This window comes from Ptychodera flava, chromosome 17 (assembly GCF_041260155.1).
Source record: "Ptychodera flava strain L36383 chromosome 17, AS_Pfla_20210202, whole genome shotgun sequence".
Taxonomy (NCBI): Eukaryota; Metazoa; Hemichordata; class Enteropneusta; family Ptychoderidae; genus Ptychodera; species Ptychodera flava.
This window is the reverse complement of record NC_091944.1, coordinates 32,789,479-32,808,320: the sequence shown is the minus strand read 5'-3', so window position 1 is coordinate 32,808,320 and position 18,842 is coordinate 32,789,479. Positions and strand designations below refer to the sequence as shown.

Genomic DNA, 18,842 nt, shown 5'->3' with positions numbered 1-18,842 from the left:
GAAAGATTGGCGATGTCGTGCCATACTTGCATTGTTTGTTATTTCGCTTGCTTTCATCCGTTAGTCTGACACAGACGATAAGCGTGCGCAGCATTTCGTCAATAATTAATGACGTAATAATTTCTGTATTTATATGCAAGATTGAAGATGATTGCAAGTTCAGATAATGTTTTACAGCTGTAACCATAGACCCTAGAGAAAAGGCCTATGCTGTAACACCCACGCTACAGCATGGCTTTAGGCGTTGACAGATAAGCAGGGCGTTCATGCAGAACAAATTCACAGAAAATGATTTCTATTAGAGTTCTCACATTGTCCAGTTTGTACGATCTGGTGTGAAAAAATGCAAACTTTTAATACCTTCACATTGACATTGAATACTTGGTCCTTTTTCTACAAAGTTTATTTCTTTTGAATGTTTCTTGGTATTAATCATGACGTATACAAAATACAGATATGAGACGTCCAAGGTCAAAACAACCATCAGTAGAATTTTAATGTTTGAAAAATTAACGTCTATATTCAAACTATTGATGAGCATGGAGAGTGGATGACAAATTGAATCTGGAACGGAACTTGTAGGTTGACTTTGTAAAATTTGATTGAAAATTGAGCGCACTTTCATCTAAAAATCCAGTCTGGTAATTATGAACCATTTGTTGGAGCGCACTCTCATTTTTCTCAAGGGTCTATGGTTGGAGAAGCAGACAGTTAACTTACATCCCTGGAGAGGATTAATGACCTTATTCTTTGATCGATTAAAAGGAAACAGTGACACTTTACTTGTGTATGACTGTAAGGTTCATTTGCTAAGAATAATGAATTATGTATATAGATTTACCTGACTAGGTATTTCTCTGACACATTCTGTGATAACACCCCAAAATGTCGCAGCTTACCGTGCTAGGTATCAATTAGAGCTGTAGCAATGCCCATGAATTCATAATCATGATTGGAAGCCATAGAATCAGACTCCTGTACACGTGCAAATTGAAAAGGATGGCATGATCAGAATCATCGCTCTAGCAAATTTGCTAAGGTAAAAAAATTAGGAAAATAGCAGTCTTTGTTTGACTTAGTTTGAGTGCTTTGAAATTTTAAGTTTTCTGAACTCTGTGGATCAATTTCAGAATTTGTTGATTGTCTTTAGTAAGTCCTGTACCAATACAGTCCTGTACCAATATGTAACTGTGTAAAATTTTCTTGAATCAAAGGGAACACTCTTCAGTCAATGAGCATCACGTTGATGTAACAGGCTCACTTATGAACAAGTATTAAAATAGGGCTGGTCAGTTAGCATTTAGTTCTTCACTTTTCATTCTGTGATGTATTAAAGGACTGACAAAAAATTGCTAGTGTAACACATAGAGTGATTGCTGCATATAACCATATCACATCCCCATAATGAAACTAAATATCTGATTATTTTTTTAAATTTGGAAATACTCTTGTAGATGTGGTAACATGAGTACTTTATTACCACCAGTATTATGCCATGCAATTGAAACTGTAAAAAATCACAGATTACGTAGTTGGTCTGACCACAGACTGCAACAATTAATTGCAAAGTTGCATAAATATGAAATTTGTCAGAATTTATGTCAGCTGCAGCCGATGCAGAACTTAGCATATTCTATTCAGTAACAAATGTATAGTTAAGTTTTATAGAGACACTCTACAGTGTTCAGTTGAATCCAGGGATCAGAATTCACATATCAAAATGATACCTGTCACTTCCATATATCACAACAAATATATCTGTCTACTCAGACACACTGCAGATAACCCAGCACCCCTTTACCACTGTGGGTAAGCCTAGTTGAGGAATAAAAAGAAGCCCACAAGTCTTGGTGAAGGAGCTTTGTGCGACATCTATATGAATATTTTTAAGCGTGATTTGTATTATTTAACCTGTTCTCCCCAATTCCCTATAAACAGGTCCACACTCACCATTCAAGCAATGGGTTTAGGCCAAGCCATGGTGGTGAAAGGGTTAAGACAATGTGAAGTTATGTGAATTCTCCCCACAAAAATATAAAGTTTAACCCTTTCACCACCATGGTTTGTCCCAAATCCATTGTTTTCTATGGTAAAGTTGGACCTGTATACAGGGAACTGGGGGTGAAAGGGTTAAGCTCTGCTGTCAGTGACTTTCTCTGAAAATGCTCAGAAATCTGTCATATTTTCCACAAGTTACTTGTAGGAAAGCCAAATTCCAATCTTCTGTTTTTAGTGAGTAATAAAACACTTTGAATTAGCTGCGTGCCAATTTTAGCTATAAAGGGGACTCTGAATAAATGGACTCATATTTTAGCTAACAAGGCACTTTGACTATTGTTACTACAGGGAAATGTTTATATCAGCTGCACATTGAATCAGCAAATCCTTAAAATCTAGTTAAATAAGCTGGAAAAGCATGCTAGGTAAACAGACATGTTTTACACAGTATTGCACATGTTTGACCTCAACCATGCTGAACTGTCATAAACGTACTTATTTCAGCTTGTTATAACAGTTTGACCTGTAAATCAATAATTAATCTGAGTCCATTCATAGCTTCCTTTGAAAGACAGACAGTAATTGTGCTTTAGGTGTTGCATGGTTTGACCTCTACACTCAACTCTTGTTATAGTCCATTATAATTTAACCTTTAAGTGTTGTAATTTTTCCCATCAAAATTTTATTTCAACATTTTACGAAATTTTATGAATTTTCCTGTAATTTTTTTAATAATTTGGACCAAATGCATATCACATTTCATTGGCTAGAATTTTTATCAAAATTTTGGTAAAAATCTGAAATAAAAAATTGACTGGGGTATGTTTTATATACATAGGTGATAAAATAAACTTTGGTGCTCAAAGGGTATTAAAAGGTAGAATGTAGCTCAAGGACAGATAATCGGACTCTCAAACTTTCATTATATTTTTTTCTACCACTTTTGGGGGCCAATTTTGAAGCTCATGAAGTAAATACAATTTTCACAAAAGTTTAAACCTTTCAGTTCCAAGGTGAGTACTTGTACCTAACTCACGTATTTCCATTTTTCACACACAGCCAGCAGTGAAGTTGTCGGACAAGACAGTTGAAGAGAGAGGACTTATTGTTGATAATCCAAAAGCCAAGGAGATAATCAAGGAATTTCAAAACTATTGTGACAAAAAGAAAAATGTGAAGCAGTTTGAAGGGGAAGTACTTGGATATGTAACGCCTGTAAGTACAAAAATGTTGAAAGGGACAATAATTGCAACATCATTTATGGCCTATCAAACTGGTACAATTTTGTTGACTCCTAAAAGCATGTTGAATTAAAAAGAACACGTACCTGCCATGTCAATGCATGCTAGTATACAAAATGAAGTGTAATAAGTTGACAGATGAATGCTAGTTCAGACTCAAGTTCAACTGTCAACACTAACAGTAGACTTTACAGCTGTACAGGATGAGGTTATTGGTTTCATGATTGGCATTGTAGCATTATTTTAGTAGTAGAACCAAAAACATATTTTACAAGTAGAACATAAATATCTGAAAAACACCAAAAGCTACAGCTAACGGAGCTTTAAGTTTTGACAGGGGATCATACCATAGACATCTTGATCTTTTCACCCCTATTCCCAGTGAACAGGTCCACGCTTACCATTGATAACAATGGGTTTGGGCCAAACCATGTTGATGAAAAGGTTAAGTATGTCAATTTCAATCAATCCCCTTATGTTGTAATGCAGGGTAAGCTGATATTTACCCTGCACTCTGGTAGCTAGATTCCATATTTATACATTTTGACTGTCTGGAATCGGGGTGAAAAGTTAAAACTCAGTCTGCCCAATACAACCCTTGAAATGTTTTTAAATAGAATGATATGGATGCTAAAAGAGAAATCTTTGTAATCTTTAATAGTAATCCTACTGCTGTAAAACATCCATGCAGATAACCACAAAATCTTAGTGAGTACCACAGTAAAAGAGAAAATTGTGTGGATTCAGATCAGACATACTATACTACCTGCATTTTGATGATCATCTATTAGTAAATATATGAAAAGTACACAGTGTATAGTTTGCTGTGGACACCTAATACTGTGTATGATAACAAACTGATAAGCCAGCTACTTATCTATGTGTGATTTGTTATTACTTTGATTTATATTGTTTGAATGACCTTTTTAGTGTTCAGATATTCATGAAATTTTCTGTGTACATTTAATCCAGTGGAATAATCATGGTTACGATGTGGCAAAGATCTTTGGTAACAAGTTCACATACATATCACCAGTCTGGTTGCAAGTCAAAACCGATGGAGACCAGTATTTCATTCAAGGTGGCCATGACATTGATCAAGGTCAGTCAATTTATGAAGTATCTTTCAGTATTTTTGTCGGTATTTGCTGTACGTCCCTTTCAAACCATTTCACAATAGTCCAGTCCAGTCTCATTATCATATACAATACACTTGATAATGAGACTGGACCAAACTATTTTGGTGATAGGGGAGCATTGATCAATGATTAAACACTGTGTTTTTATGCTATAATTGACACACATGTAAATTGCCACAATTTGGATTTATTATTCCAGGTTGAAATTTATGTGTTGACATAACAGTTAGAAAATGCAGGGCTGAGGTTTTGGATCACAAATTCATTACTTTGTAGCCATAAGCATCAAATTCACCTGTGCGCTGGTCCAATTAGCCAACAATAAATGGATATTTTTGTTTGTTAAAAATATGTTTGCAGTACTATGCAGCCAGCGTACAAGATAATTTACAGTTTATAGTGGTCCCTGGAACCTCCAAACACAATGTTGATTTACTCATCCTTGTTACAGTAACTGAATGCATTGTACAAAGTACACGTAATGATTACCCGTCGGTACATGATTTTGATAGGTGTTTGTGTACATAAGTGTGATTTATGGCACAAAACAAAGGAAAATGTTATAAAAAATACACTATACATTGAGAATGAGTTATATGTACGTCAAACATTTGTGTAGATCTCTATATACTATATTTTGAAGTTTGCTAGGTTCCTCATAAAATTTGGGTGTTCATGCCCTTGCCTTGGTCAGCAATACTGTAGTATGTCATGAGCTACATTCTTAAAATGGTATTGTAATGTGTTTCTCTATCTGTGAATGTCAGTGTTTGTTGATCCAGTATATTTCTCAATCTCTCAATGATCCAGTACTTTAAGCAAAGGCTTTTGCGATAAAAAACTGACCCTTACAATAAACAAAAATAAGTATTCAGAATACATGTATTGAAGCACGTGTCAACAATAATTGTCTCAAATTATAGACAATAGCAACTTAATTCTTGAATATAATCTTTTCCTCATTCAGGTTTTCTGAAAACATACATGTTGTTTAATTATATCATAATGCAGATAATGATTTTTATATGTGCCCTTTTCATTGATAGGCTGGATATCAGACGTCAAGAAAAAGGGGAAAAGGAAAGTGAAAATATGTAAGTAAACTTTCCAGTCTGACTGATTATGTCCTTGATAGTTTATAAATGGTAGACAGATTGTCTGAAATGCTACTAAAGATATGCTGGTATTTAGATGCATTATCCTACAGGTTATGAATTAGATGGGTTGTAAATGTGGAGAGCAGTTAACTAAATATGCAAATTGTCCTCTATATTTTGCCTGCTGCATACCAGTATAATTATCTAAAAAAACTCAGGCATCTGACAAATGCTAGGCTTACGGATAAAGTGGTCAGTCATATGCACTCAGGCTATGGCTTGTGCAAACAATTATGACATGTTGTAATTTGGAAACTATTGTAAGTCATTTACACATAAAAAGATGATGGTGTTGCTTGAAGTTTGTTCCAAGCTATGATGTAACAGTGTGTTCTACTAACATTGCAAAATGTAATGGTTTATGATACTAAGCTTGCTTACTATTTACATATAAGCAGCATTCTGTGTATTCTCAAAGTGACTCGACAGGTTGAAGGTCTTTTTGTTATCCATCCAACTACCATGTATTTCTTATGTGAAATCGCTTAATAAAATAAGTCCAGGCTGAGTCATGACTTTAACATTGACCAAGGCTGATGTGTAGGGTCTTGCAAAGTTATTTTTGATTGGTCAGTTTGTTAGTCCCCATGAGACACCGTCCGGGGGGACTTATAGGTTTGGTCATGTCCGTGCGTGCGTCCGTGCGTGCGTGCGTGCGTGCGTGCGTGCGTCCGTCCGTTCACGCAGATATCTCTGAGATGCCAGGAGCGATTTCATTCAAACTTGGTACAAGGATTACTTCATATGTCATACAGATGCACGTCAATTTGTTTTGTGATACGATCCAATATGGCCGCCAGGCGGCCATTTTATTACAATTTTTTCATGTACAGAGCCATAACTCAGGCATGTTCCAACCGATTTTATTCAAAGTTGGTACAAGGACATTGACCAATGTCATAGATATGCATGTTAATTTGTTTTGTGATACGATCCAATATGGCCGCCAGGCGGCCATTTTATTACGATTTTTTCATGTACAGAGCCATTAGTCAGGCATGTTTCGACCGATTTTATTCAGAGTTGGTTCAAGGACATTGATCAATGTCATAGATATGCATGTCAATTTGTTTTGTGATACGATCCAATATGGCCGCCAGGCGGCCATTTTATTACGATTTTTTTATGTAAAGAGCCATTACTCAGGCATGTTTCAACCGATTTTATTCAAAGTTGGTACAAGCTTATTGACAAATGTCATAGCTGTGCACGGCAATTTGTTTTGTGATACGATCCAAAATGGCCGCTGTGCGGCCATTTTTTACGATTTTTTCATATACAGAGCAATAACTCAGGCATATCTCAACCGATTTTATTCAAAATTGGTACAACGACATTGACCTATGTCATACATATGCACGTCAATTTGTTTTGTGATACGATCCAATATGGCCGCCAGGCGGCCATTTTATTACGATTTTTTCATGTACAGAGCCATTACTCAGGCATGTTTCGACAGATTTTATTCAGAGTTGGTACAAGGACATTGACCAATGTCATAGATATGCATGTCAATTTGTTTTGTGATACAATCCAATATGGCCGCCAGGCGGCCATTTTATTACGATTTTTTCATGTACAGAGCCATAACTCAGGCACGTTTCAACCGATTTTATTCAAAGTTGGTACAAGCTTATTGACAAATGTCATAGCTGTGCACGGCAATTTGTTTTGTGATACGATCCAAAATGGCCGCTGTGCGGCCATTTTATTACGATGTTTTCATGTACAGAGCAATAACTCAGGCATATCTCAACCGATTTATTCAAAGTTGGTACAAGGACATTGACCTATGTCATACATATGCACGTCAATCTGTTTTGTGATACGACCTAATATGGCCGCCAGGCGGCCATTTTATTTTTGAAATGATTGGCAAAGTTTCTTCCAATTGTTTAAATTGTGTTATAAAATAATCGATGAAGAGGTTGATCTAAGGTACAGCCTACCTTGCAAGATACTGTCAATTTAGCCCAGACCCAAAGCCAGACATGAGTAGTGACATAACTGCCTTCTATACCATTGTCATGTTTCATAAAGTAATTATGATAATGATAACAAAAGAAATTTAATTATCTTTTTGCGGTCAATCTTTCAGATGCTTTGCATCGAAAGGCAAATATGTCATAAAGTAACTGAGAACATACAGATATGATAGAGAACTTTATCACGGATATTGTTCATGTTTTAATTTGTTGATTTCCAATTCTCATTTCAGTTCCCAGGTTGCTGTTTGATGGTTGGTCTCCTGAAGATTACAAAACATTGTTTGCCAAAGAATCCAGAATGCAGCTGCTGGCAAAAACTGTCACAGATTTTTACAAGGTGAGGGAATTGATACTTTACCTTCTGGTATTCTGTTAGCTTTATTGTCAGTTAGAATGCACAAGATTTGAAATTTATCAAAAGAATAACCAGAGTGAAGATGCAAAGTCCGTTGAACTCCTTTTCTGTAAAACTTCTCAGCAGAAAGGCTAATTATTTTGTAAAACTTTGCCACACACTGGTAAATACTTGTTTTAACAGAGACCAACCTTTTATACATGATTCAGTAATGTTGAATATAAAAAATGTTCACTTTTTCACAGTATTAGAAAGTTTTAAAACCCTATTTTGAAATTTAAGGCAATACAAACTTACGTATGAAATTTCAAAACTTTTGCTTATATTTCGTCCCAGTACTTTGTCTGAGAAGCTTATAAGGAAAGCTATGCAAATTTGATGAGAAAGTTACCTCAGCTTTACTGGTACATGAAATTCAAGATGGCAATTACTTTCTCAGCTTAACTCTGACAAAAAATAAGTGTTTGATTTTCACTTTTGAACATGGTGTCAAAAAATATTGTCATTGAAAGGGTCACAAAGTGAGTCTACACAAACAGTGGACCAGAAATTAGATGTAAAAGAGTTAGAAATTTTGAGTCTGCCTATACTCCAATGTATCAAATAATATGAGGGAAGGGGAAGGGGGAGATGTCTGAAATGAGATGCAATCACGAGGCTTATACCAAAGCTGATAAAGCGTTGCAACTGTCAGAGTGAATAGAGGTATAAACTTATGACTCAGGTTTGCTGATGTATCAATTTCTTCTCTATTTTCAGAAAGAAAAATTTGATGGTGTTGTATTAGAAATTCTCAGTCAGATGCCTGGACAGAAAAAAGAGTAAGCAATACATCAAGTCCTGCTGTAAATTACATTACCATATTATAGTTACTTTTGTTGTACTTCTATAGTTAGAATCTCAGCTCATTTAATATTCATTGAAAGTGAGTTTATATTTAGTTTATGTGTGCATGATAGGTGAAATGCTCTTCAATAGACTCTCAATCATTTCTGAAGGTAAAATAATTTAGGGATAGATACATTTCAATGATCAGCGTAGTTTGCCTGCAAGTGAAATCAATATTTCTGCAGGCATTGCAAGACAGATCATATTTGAGATCAGCCATGCAAGGAGTACACCAGAGATTTGTTTCTCAATGCATCAAAGTTCCTCCAGCCTGCTCACTCCACTGAGCTACAACAAAACGTAATGTGAAGGTTAGGCTATCAGATGATGGTAAAACGGCTTAGATGCATGAGTGCTGTGCAAAGACAGTCTATGTGTTAAAATTTCTGTAAAATTCTGACATAAGAGTACATAATATGCAGTACTAGTGATGTACTTGAAAAAGATATTTTTAGTCACCGCGAACGCAGTCCGGCGGGGACTTATAGATTGGGTTCTGTCCGGCCGCCGTCCGTCTGTCCTTCTGTCTATCTGTCCGTCCGTCAGCAGCCGATTCTCTGTCACCCCTGAGCCGATTTTTTTCAAACTGTGTTCAAGGATAAAGTACTGTGGCATACATGTGCACCTCAATTTATTTTGCGATACGATCCAATATGGCTGCTAGGCGGCCATTTTGTTGCGAATTTTCATGTATTTGAACCATAACTAGGGAGGCCAACTGAAATTTTGAAATGTTCAATCTGCATTTTAATTAATGTAGTTTTTAGATTTCAATGAGAGAAGCTGAACACTTTTTTAATTTTCGAAATTGGATGAACGGTTACAATTTTATAGCTTTTTAAAACATTCACTTTTACTCTTTCTGTAGAAAGACAATACATATAATAACAATGGGAACAATGGGACAAAAATGAAGGAGTTTTAGCTGAAATTTACAGTAAATTTGCTGTAACTTTGTTAATAAAACATCTTTTTGTACCAAATTTGGCATGGAGATAGATTTCAATGGCACACACAAATGTATCCTAAAATTACGCGATTCAATGGTGGCCATATTGGATTTATCCATGGCAACGGATGAACGACACTTAACGAGAAATGACAAAATGAAAATATTAAGCTCAAATGGCATAAGTGATATATCAAATTGAAGGTCTTTTTGAGCTGATGACACTTTTGAATAGCTCTACTGCATTAAAACTACCTACAAAAAGTATTTTATCCAAATAAAGGCTTTCAAAACATCACCACTGGGGCCATGTGGAGTTTTGACATTATTTGGTAAAGGCTTCTTCAATTTTATCAGTTTCTGAACAATTTGAAACTTAGAATTTAATTTAAGGATTATTGGTTAAAACTATGTTCCAAAATTATGATCATCTTTAAAATTCAGGAGTAAATTGAATGAGAAGTCGATCTTTGGAGGTTCTAAAAATTGCATACTTGTCATGGTAAAGTTATCAGCAACTAAGATGGTCTCATCATACCACCTGTCAGACATGCAAATTTCCTTTGTTACAAACATTTAAAAAAATCAATACCCTTTCTTTTGCCAACACAGATGCAACTTATTCCCTTAGTTTCCTTGAAAATATTGTGTACGGCTGTCAAAAATCTATGTCGACAAAATCACAAAATTGCTATCTCCTCTGTGCAAAAAGGATTGATCTTCTCATTATTCACCGTGAGAAATTAGAGAATTATGATTATCAAAACTATGGTCCCAGAATTTTGATATATGGACCGAGCTGTTCTGTGTACAGAAGAAATTTGCTCCAGTTCAATGAGTGATCTCCGTGTGTACGGATCATGGAGAATTGTGGGTAGCCTCACTTACTGTGAAGCGTGGTCAATATCTCCGTCAATAAATACGTGAGCTGTTCAAAATTTCTCATTTTTCTAGCAAAAATTCAAAAGAAATAATGATAAACTGCGTACTAGAGGACGTTTCACTGAGAGTTGGTCGGGTTAGGTCTCGGAAAAATCGCTCTCAATTTTTTGTCTCAGATTTGGTCATATACACTGCCCTATGTTGGTGAAGAACCTTATATCGCGAGAGAAAGAGCGAGATCTGGGCTTTCAAATGAGTGTTCGATGTAAGGGATGTTTGATTGGCTCACCTTCAAAAATGCGTTTCAAAATCAGTGATGTAAATATTAGGTGCTGCCATGTTTCAGATTGCCGTTCCCGGTACCGTTTCTAGCTCAATTTTGCAGTTTATTCAAAAAGTAAGTAGTTCATATAAAGAAATAAAAAACATATGAGAGAATAGCTGCATTTTTAATTTTTAGCCTCATGTATTTTTTTCACAATTTTCTTTCCCGTTATCGATGTTTTTCAATTTTGAACATGACTAAGTCACTGGTGATTGAGTGTCAATTCAGCATGACCTGGGTGACCTGCTGGCCTCCCTACCATAACTAAATTATCCCTGAACCGATTTCGTTCAATGTTAGTACACAGATAAAGTACTATTGCATATATATGCACATCAATGTATTTCGCGATATGATCCAATATGGCCGTTGGGCGGCCATTTCGTTGCGATTTTTTCATGTTTTGAACCATAACTCAACTAGTTCTTACCGATTTCATTCAATGTTGGTACACAGATAAAGTGCTATGGCGTATATATGCATGTAAATTTATTTTGTGAAATGATTCAATATGGATATTTAGGTAACAGTATTGACCCTCAGGGCTAATTACCAGAAGCTTGGATAGATTTTTTGAGCATTTGTCAAAACCTTATATTATTTGCTAAAATCCAGTGGTCATCAGAATAACTTGTTGATGGTTGTTACAATTTGTTTCAGAGATGCAATTCACTTGATAGCAGATTTGGCGGATGCAATACACCAAGAAAATATGAAATTTATATTAGTAATCCCACCACCAGTCACACAAAGGTAATTGTGTTTTTATATTGCCAATACAGGGTTCTCCAGGAGGGGTTTTGATGGATGGGCTATCCTTCCATTTTTCAAGCCATCTACTCATATGTTAATAACCATACAAAAAAAAACACATTTTCATGACAAAATAATGGTCAAATTGTTGATTGTTATGTAAATTAGTCACCCTTCTATTTTTTGAAGCTGTGAAAAAAGGCTGCTGATATTTCTGTTTCAGTATATTTTTTTATAAATAATTTCTGACAAACCACACAATCTGCTGTGCATCTCCACTTCTGCTGCTTCATTAGTTTGGCAAAGAATTCACGTTGTAAGATGTTTCAATTTTAATTTGATTTATATGTGTGTCTTTCAAATAGCTAAGTGTGTTTTGTTCGATGCAATAAAAAAAATGATGGAATAATAAAAGATATTGACTCAGACTGAGGCACATGAGGGTTGTACTGCAGTGTATCATATGTTCAGTTTCTGTGGATTAGGAAATTTATAAACATTTAGCGTGGTGATATTTGGTAACAGCTGAGGCAAGTTTTCAATACAATGTTTTCTAATGCTGTCATTTGGTACATTGAAAATTACTCAGATAAGTTCTCATTTTTCTTTGTAGTGGCATTGAATTTACAAATTAATCAACTAAGAAGATCACAAAACTGATACTTGTGTAAATATCACATTATAATGATAGTATGTGTTCCTATCAAATTGATGTATTATCTGCCTTACTTTTCAGCTAGTTAACCTATTCATATCTTTATGTAAATATTGTTCCTTTCTATTCAGCAACACACCTGGTATGTTTTTAAAAGAAGATTTTGATATCCTATCACCAGTGGTGGATGTCTTCAGTTTGATGACCTATGATTTCTCTTCTCCACAGAGGTAAGACATGTCAGCAGGTGTGATTGGGTATTTTCACAGTATTGATCAGATTTAACGGTGTCTTAGCCAATCAGAATCACAGAAACATCTATCATTAATTCTGTTGATTTGCCTACTGATCCCAGGGAGCGAAGGAAATGATGACAACCAATATGAATTTGAGATGTGTTAATCCATTCTATTATTTTCATGTATCTTTTCTCAAGAATTATTTGTCTTCTTTATCAAACTGATCAATGATCAAAATTATCTGGTTTTTTTTGCTGTTTGTTACTTCAGACCAGGTCCTAACTCACCTATAGGTTGGGTCAAAGCATGTGTCCAGGCCCTGGTACCTGAACCAGGTCCCAAGAGACAAAAAATACTCCTTGGTTTAAATTTCTATGGTTACATGTTCCAAGGGAGTTATATGGAAGCTATTCTAGGAGATAAGTAAGTGTTATGATTTTTTGTAAACCTCATCACAGCTGTATCATTTTTGCATTTTATTTTTAATAAGGTATTTGGAATCAAAAGCATCTGCTGTGAAAATACTTAATTTTTTACCACAGAACATTCAAAGAACATACAACTTTTTAATTTAAACAACTAAATGATTTTCATATTGTGAGTCACATATGACCACCACACAAAAACTTTGAACAATCAATGGAATCCATCACAAAGGATTCAAATAGTGACATTTTTAAAGACAATATGGCTTATTATATTACCATGCCCTGTCCGTCGCATTTTAATTGGTCGAGCTGAACCATGTGACTGACCACAAATACGCAATAATGGTTTGTTTATGTACCCGTGAATATGAATAATATCGTAAACATCGTAACATTTCAGCTAAAATGAAAATTGTAATTTGTGCAAAGATAATAATCACAAAATAAAATGGAACACTTGTGGGCCAAGTTTAGACACTTTTTTGAAAAAATTTCCGGATTTGCAAAATTTTTACAGACTCCGCGCTGACCATCAACGTTTATTGGCGCGGGTCGGAGGAAAGCCAAAATTAACAGGCTCAGCCAGCCTCGCACGTTAATTTTTGGCTTTCCTCTCACCCACGCCCATAAATAAACATTAATGGTCAGCACATCGCCTGTTATTTCTATTATAACATGAATGCAAACATCTCTCCAAAGATTTGATGGTATTTTGTTTTAGTAAGCAAAATACAAAAAAGACACAGATAAGGGCTTGAATATGTAATCAGTTTTCAGTTGATAATCCTCCAGCTCATTATCTTTTTGTGCATATTCTACTTTTAATCTTTGTTCAGCTTATCTAGATTTATCCCCATATTGCAAAAACTGGGATGCAAAGATAAGAGTATGATAGACCCACATGAAAATTACAAAACTGAGGTGAAATTCCAAACATAAAGTGCTTCATGAAAAAAGTGAAAATTGAATAAACTCTGATCTCATGGCTAAAAACTGGACCTTGCCCATCTTTGATGCTTGATTTACAATTTCATTTTAAAATTTTCATAGGCATTATTTATTGAGATGTGTGATATCATATTGTGGGAGTGTTCTTATCTTTTTGATACATTTGTCAGGCCAATAATTCTCATCAATAATTCTCATACTGCTTGAACTTAATCACACAAAATTATTCATAAGAGACGATTGCTATAAAGGTAAGAAATGGAAATACCACACCCTCTGTAATTTAAACTACTACATACAATTCCATCCCTTTCTGTATTTTAATAAAGGAACTTGACAGTTCTGTTGAGGAAAGATTCATTTTTACTTCTAGTTGAAAAAAGGGAAAAAATTTGTTTCTGTTGAAAAATTATATTATCAGTACTGTTATTACTTTGACCTTGTTGAGCCTATATTTTCTGCAAAATCATAAAATCGTGAATGGACAATGACTCAGTCTGTTTTGCCTGTATGAAGGTACTTTAATTAGTAGAACAACGCTGTAGAGATGCACCTTTGAAACAAAAAGGCTTAGAATGAACATGCAGAACTCTGTGCAGGTTTGCTTTTATTATTTTATTGAAAACAATTGAAGTATTCCACAGTCTAGTGATGAAAGGGTTTAACCCTTTCACCCCGGTTCCCTGTGTACAGGTCCAACTTACCATAGAAAACAATGGATTTGGGACAAACCATGGTGGTGAAAGGGTTTAAGTAGGATGCCATGCTGGAAAAGTAATCACATGCTTCCTCTATGGCTTTATGTGAGAGAAAAACATAATTAAGTTGCTCCTAAATGAACTTCTGGTGTTGAAACTTATTCCATGTACCCAAGTACATCATTTTTGGTCTCTCTATTTCACATCTCTGTCCAGATATATTGACACCTTGATAAAACACAAACCAAAGTTGAAATGGGATTCAGTGGTGGCAGAGCATAGCATTGAATACAAGTAAGTCTGATGTCCTACGCTGTTTTGCCAACACGCTACTTTTGTGTGTAGATGAATTGCACAGTGGTGTTGTATGAACATCACAAACACTACTAACTTGGACAGACCCTATGATGTCTTTGAAGAATGCATTTCAGCCTGTCCTTGCTGTTTGTAAGATCTGAAGTTTTGTGTGGTTGACACAATATTTTCAAGTTTATTTGCTAAATTGTCATCACTATAGAAAAGAGGAAAGTAGTATAGCATAGGTGTTAGTAAGACACATTCATTATCACATATGCCAAACTAGTGACATTAGACTGTCCATTTAAAGCAGAATATAAGTTATCACAGTGACAGTGTCAGAGAGGTGGAATACATAATTCATTTTTTGTGTTCATGCATATGAATATATGAATATTAAAGTGTGAGAACTATGTGTCTTTTTTCACATTTTCAGAGGTGGTCACAAAGTGTTTTTCCCAACTTTAAAGGTAAGCTCTTCATTAGACTTTCAGTTCTGACTTCCAAATTTGAATAAAATGCAGATCAGAGCTGCCTAGAACTTACACCTCTGCAATCTCTGCCATGTAGATACTTTCCAAGCCTACAGCGCCCTCAGTGTTAGATTTTTACAACCCTGTCAAGGTCTGCAAATAGCATAGGTATGCTTTGTTTGAAGGTTTGGCCAAAGTTAATCTGATGTGTTCGTTAGTGAATCATAGACCCTATTAGGGTCTATATTGAATTGAAAAATTAAGTTCAGTGACCAAAAACAAATTATCTAAACTCATATCGCAACACACAGCCATCAACTCAATACTTGTTGGTGTCTTGATACTTGCGACAAAATTCAGACTGAATTGATTTTAAGTTTCTCTTGCCCTCTAGACTGCATCACAATGGCTGATTTAAGTGTGTTTCAACCTAACAACATGCAATAATACTTCTATCCTTTGATTCTCTTTCCCCTGATATGTACTTCCGTCCTAATCCTGCATTTTTTCCCTTCAACTTCACAGTCTATCCATATGCGTATTGAAATGGCCAGAGAATTGGGCAGTGGAATCTCCATCTGGGAAACAGGACAGGGACTGGATTACTTCTATGACCTCCTGTAATGTTTGATGTAACAATCTTAAAATTATTGTTTTCAAAAAGCCAACGCTAATGTGTGTATACAAATATAATGTTTTAGAGCTGTACAGAGCATCGGCACAAAACTTTACCAAAGTGACAAGATGGCAGTATCAGGGCTCGAAAATTTTTTTTAAAATTCACTTGCCATAGGGCAAGTGAATTTTCAATTTCACTTGTCCGGAAGAAAAATTCACTTGCCCTGAATTTCAGATGATTTAAGGATTAAATGTGTATGGTTTTATTAATGTCATTGTAAAGAAACAGTAGCTGTAACTTACTGATTATTTCTGTGTAGCAAAAATAATATCTTATGTAACGTATACATGCACAGTGTTTCAGCTAGCTTCTGCTAGCATTGGGACACAGTGACCCATAGTAGGTCTTAATGGGGACAAATTAAATTTTGGGGGGACATGTAATGTATTTCAATAAAACAACACCGGTACATTGTCATTGTGTGTCATCATGACCTGGTACCTTGTGTTAAATAGGCAAGTCAGGTAGGTGCACCAAGGGTAAGTATATAATAGGCCACCGGTGTTGTGTCAAATTTTGCCCATGTGAAACTTTCAGTATCATTTAGTTTACTGCTACCACGTGGTATGTGCATAAACTGCAGGGTTCCCCTAAGTCACCAAAATGATTAGCCAACTCATTAGCCAAATCAAAACTCTTGTAGCCACTTTGAGCAACTTTTAAACAGTTTATGATCTCAAGTGTAGCAACAGCTTTGGCATTCAGAGTTCCTAATTTTCAAATCAAGATGTTTTGTATGTTGTTCATGATAGTTTTTACATTAAAGAAATATTTGTTTAGTTTTTATGACATTAATTATCTGTGTTTTTATGACATTGAAGGGATTGAAATACTTATTCATTTCTAGTGGTAAACTTTTGCCACAAGAAATAATTAGGTGGCAATTCTAAAAATCAGGTAGCAATGTGAAGTGTATATTACCACAGATACAGAATACTTCTGCAGCATTGAGTCAGTGTTCACAGTATGACAACTTATCATACATATACACTACAAGCTCCTTATGTGGTTTTGTTAGCCACACAAATACAAATTTTCTATGCAGAAGAAAGCATTTGGTAGCATAGTGACAGTGTAGATACAAGTATTGCGGTGTTATGTCATAGTTGTGATCAAGCAGGCTCAATAGCATCTTCAGCATAAGTATTTTTCTTGAGACAAAAAGGGTCAGGTCAAAATCCTTTAAAACAAGACACAATGATATTGTTCAATTCATTTCCCAATGTTTTAAAGAGTAGTAATAGGTTTAATGATAATGATAACATTGTAGCCCAGGAACATTTTCATTTGATATTTTGATATCATCAAGAAATGTCTGGTGATGTTCACTGTTACATCATTAAACTAGAGGAATCTGCAGAAATATTAATGTGATGATTTGAAATGGATATGCTTACTGCAACTACTGTTGACAATTTCCCTTTGCCATAACTGTTAATAAGATTTAATTTAAAACTGACAGTCAAGCTAAATGCCATTAAATTGGAAAGCAAGAAATTACCTTTTATCATAAGATTCTATTAGACCTCCCTAGGTGGTTTCTTTTGAACCATAATTGTGTACTTAAAGGGTCTTTATCATGACATCACATAAGATGACCCAGATTTGACCTTTCAGAAAACCTCAAGTTTTTCTCCTTTTCCCTTGTATTCTGACTCTGTTTGTGAAAGTTTCCTTTAAAATAATGGTTTTTACTATCAAACTGAGTAATTGCAGGCCAAATTTTGATTCAAGCAAAGTAGTTAAAACTTGGACTAAAAAGGACGTCGGTACGCGGGACTCACACAGGCAATTGCCAAGCCTCAGTATCATGGTCGTTATACGTCCATGATGTATTGTAGGGACCGTGATTGCAGTATTGAACAGCAACAATGTTTGCTTCACGTACCAGGGAATTTGTAACTTTGTAGAAAGGAGAGTAAAGTGTTTCAATACATTGCAACTTTGTAGGAAGGAGGGTAAATTGTTTCAACACCTTACAACATTTTATTGTAAGCTGTAGTTTTCTGTTGAGGAGGCATCGTGACATGATTTCATGAGAAGAAAAAAACATATTAAAGAGCGTGCAAAGACGTCAATATTTTGCCATTTTGTAACCAAGCAGAACAGAGCTATTTTATCGGCCGGCCATATCGAAAGCGGTACACTCAAAGAACTAGAGAGAGTGGCAGCGCGTACGTACAGTGGCCTCATTGAAATTCACTTGTCCGTCGGGCTGGGAGAATGTTGTTTTCACTTGCCCGGACTCAAAATTCACTTGTCACGGGCGTCGGGCGGCGAGAATTTTCGAGCCCTGAGTATTGTAGAATAGTGGGTTACAATCCAACATTAGCCATGGGGATATGTTTGTTTACTGGTTGGTGCAAGGCACAGCATGACCAGCAGGGAACTAGTATAACTCGGATCATATGGTCCATTCTATTGAATTACCGATCAAAAGATAAAAGAAAATATGTTTGTTAATCCTAATGCAGTACTTTCACAGTTAACAAAGTGGTTGTGTGAACAATCTGATAAATTTTGCATAGCCTAGTACTCTTATAAGAAGCAGGCAGCTAAACTATGGAGCATGTGTTAAATGAGTTTTTGGTGGGTTTGTTAATTTACACTCAACAAAATGAGGCTATTTTGGTGTACTTGTAATACTCATACATGTATTAGTTATAATTTACATCTAGCTAACATTTTCATGCAAATGTTAGAGATATTCAAAGATAAATGTAGATTTCTCTCACATGTCATTGCCATGC

At 35.4% G+C, this 18,842-nt stretch overlaps 1 protein-coding gene across 1 annotated transcript in view; it reads left to right on the top strand.

Moving 5' to 3' along the window:
* The window catches only part of LOC139116095 (chitinase domain-containing protein 1-like), a 17,755-nt gene extending 300 nt beyond the window's left edge, over window positions 1–17,455 (top strand). Inside the window, exons 2-12 of the mRNA XM_070678634.1 lie at window positions 3,058–3,213; window positions 4,212–4,341; window positions 5,425–5,472; window positions 7,754–7,860; window positions 8,638–8,699; window positions 11,583–11,675; window positions 12,462–12,560; window positions 12,840–12,992; window positions 14,860–14,937; window positions 15,377–15,410; window positions 15,939–17,455. Of these exons, the coding sequence (XP_070534735.1) occupies window positions 3,058–3,213; window positions 4,212–4,341; window positions 5,425–5,472; window positions 7,754–7,860; window positions 8,638–8,699; window positions 11,583–11,675; window positions 12,462–12,560; window positions 12,840–12,992; window positions 14,860–14,937; window positions 15,377–15,410; window positions 15,939–16,037 (1,059 nt within the window). The 3' untranslated portion in view covers window positions 16,038–17,455. The remainder of the gene's footprint in view (window positions 1–3,057; window positions 3,214–4,211; window positions 4,342–5,424; window positions 5,473–7,753; window positions 7,861–8,637; window positions 8,700–11,582; window positions 11,676–12,461; window positions 12,561–12,839; window positions 12,993–14,859; window positions 14,938–15,376; window positions 15,411–15,938) is intronic.
* The last annotated feature ends 1,387 nt before the right edge of the window (window positions 17,456–18,842 follow it).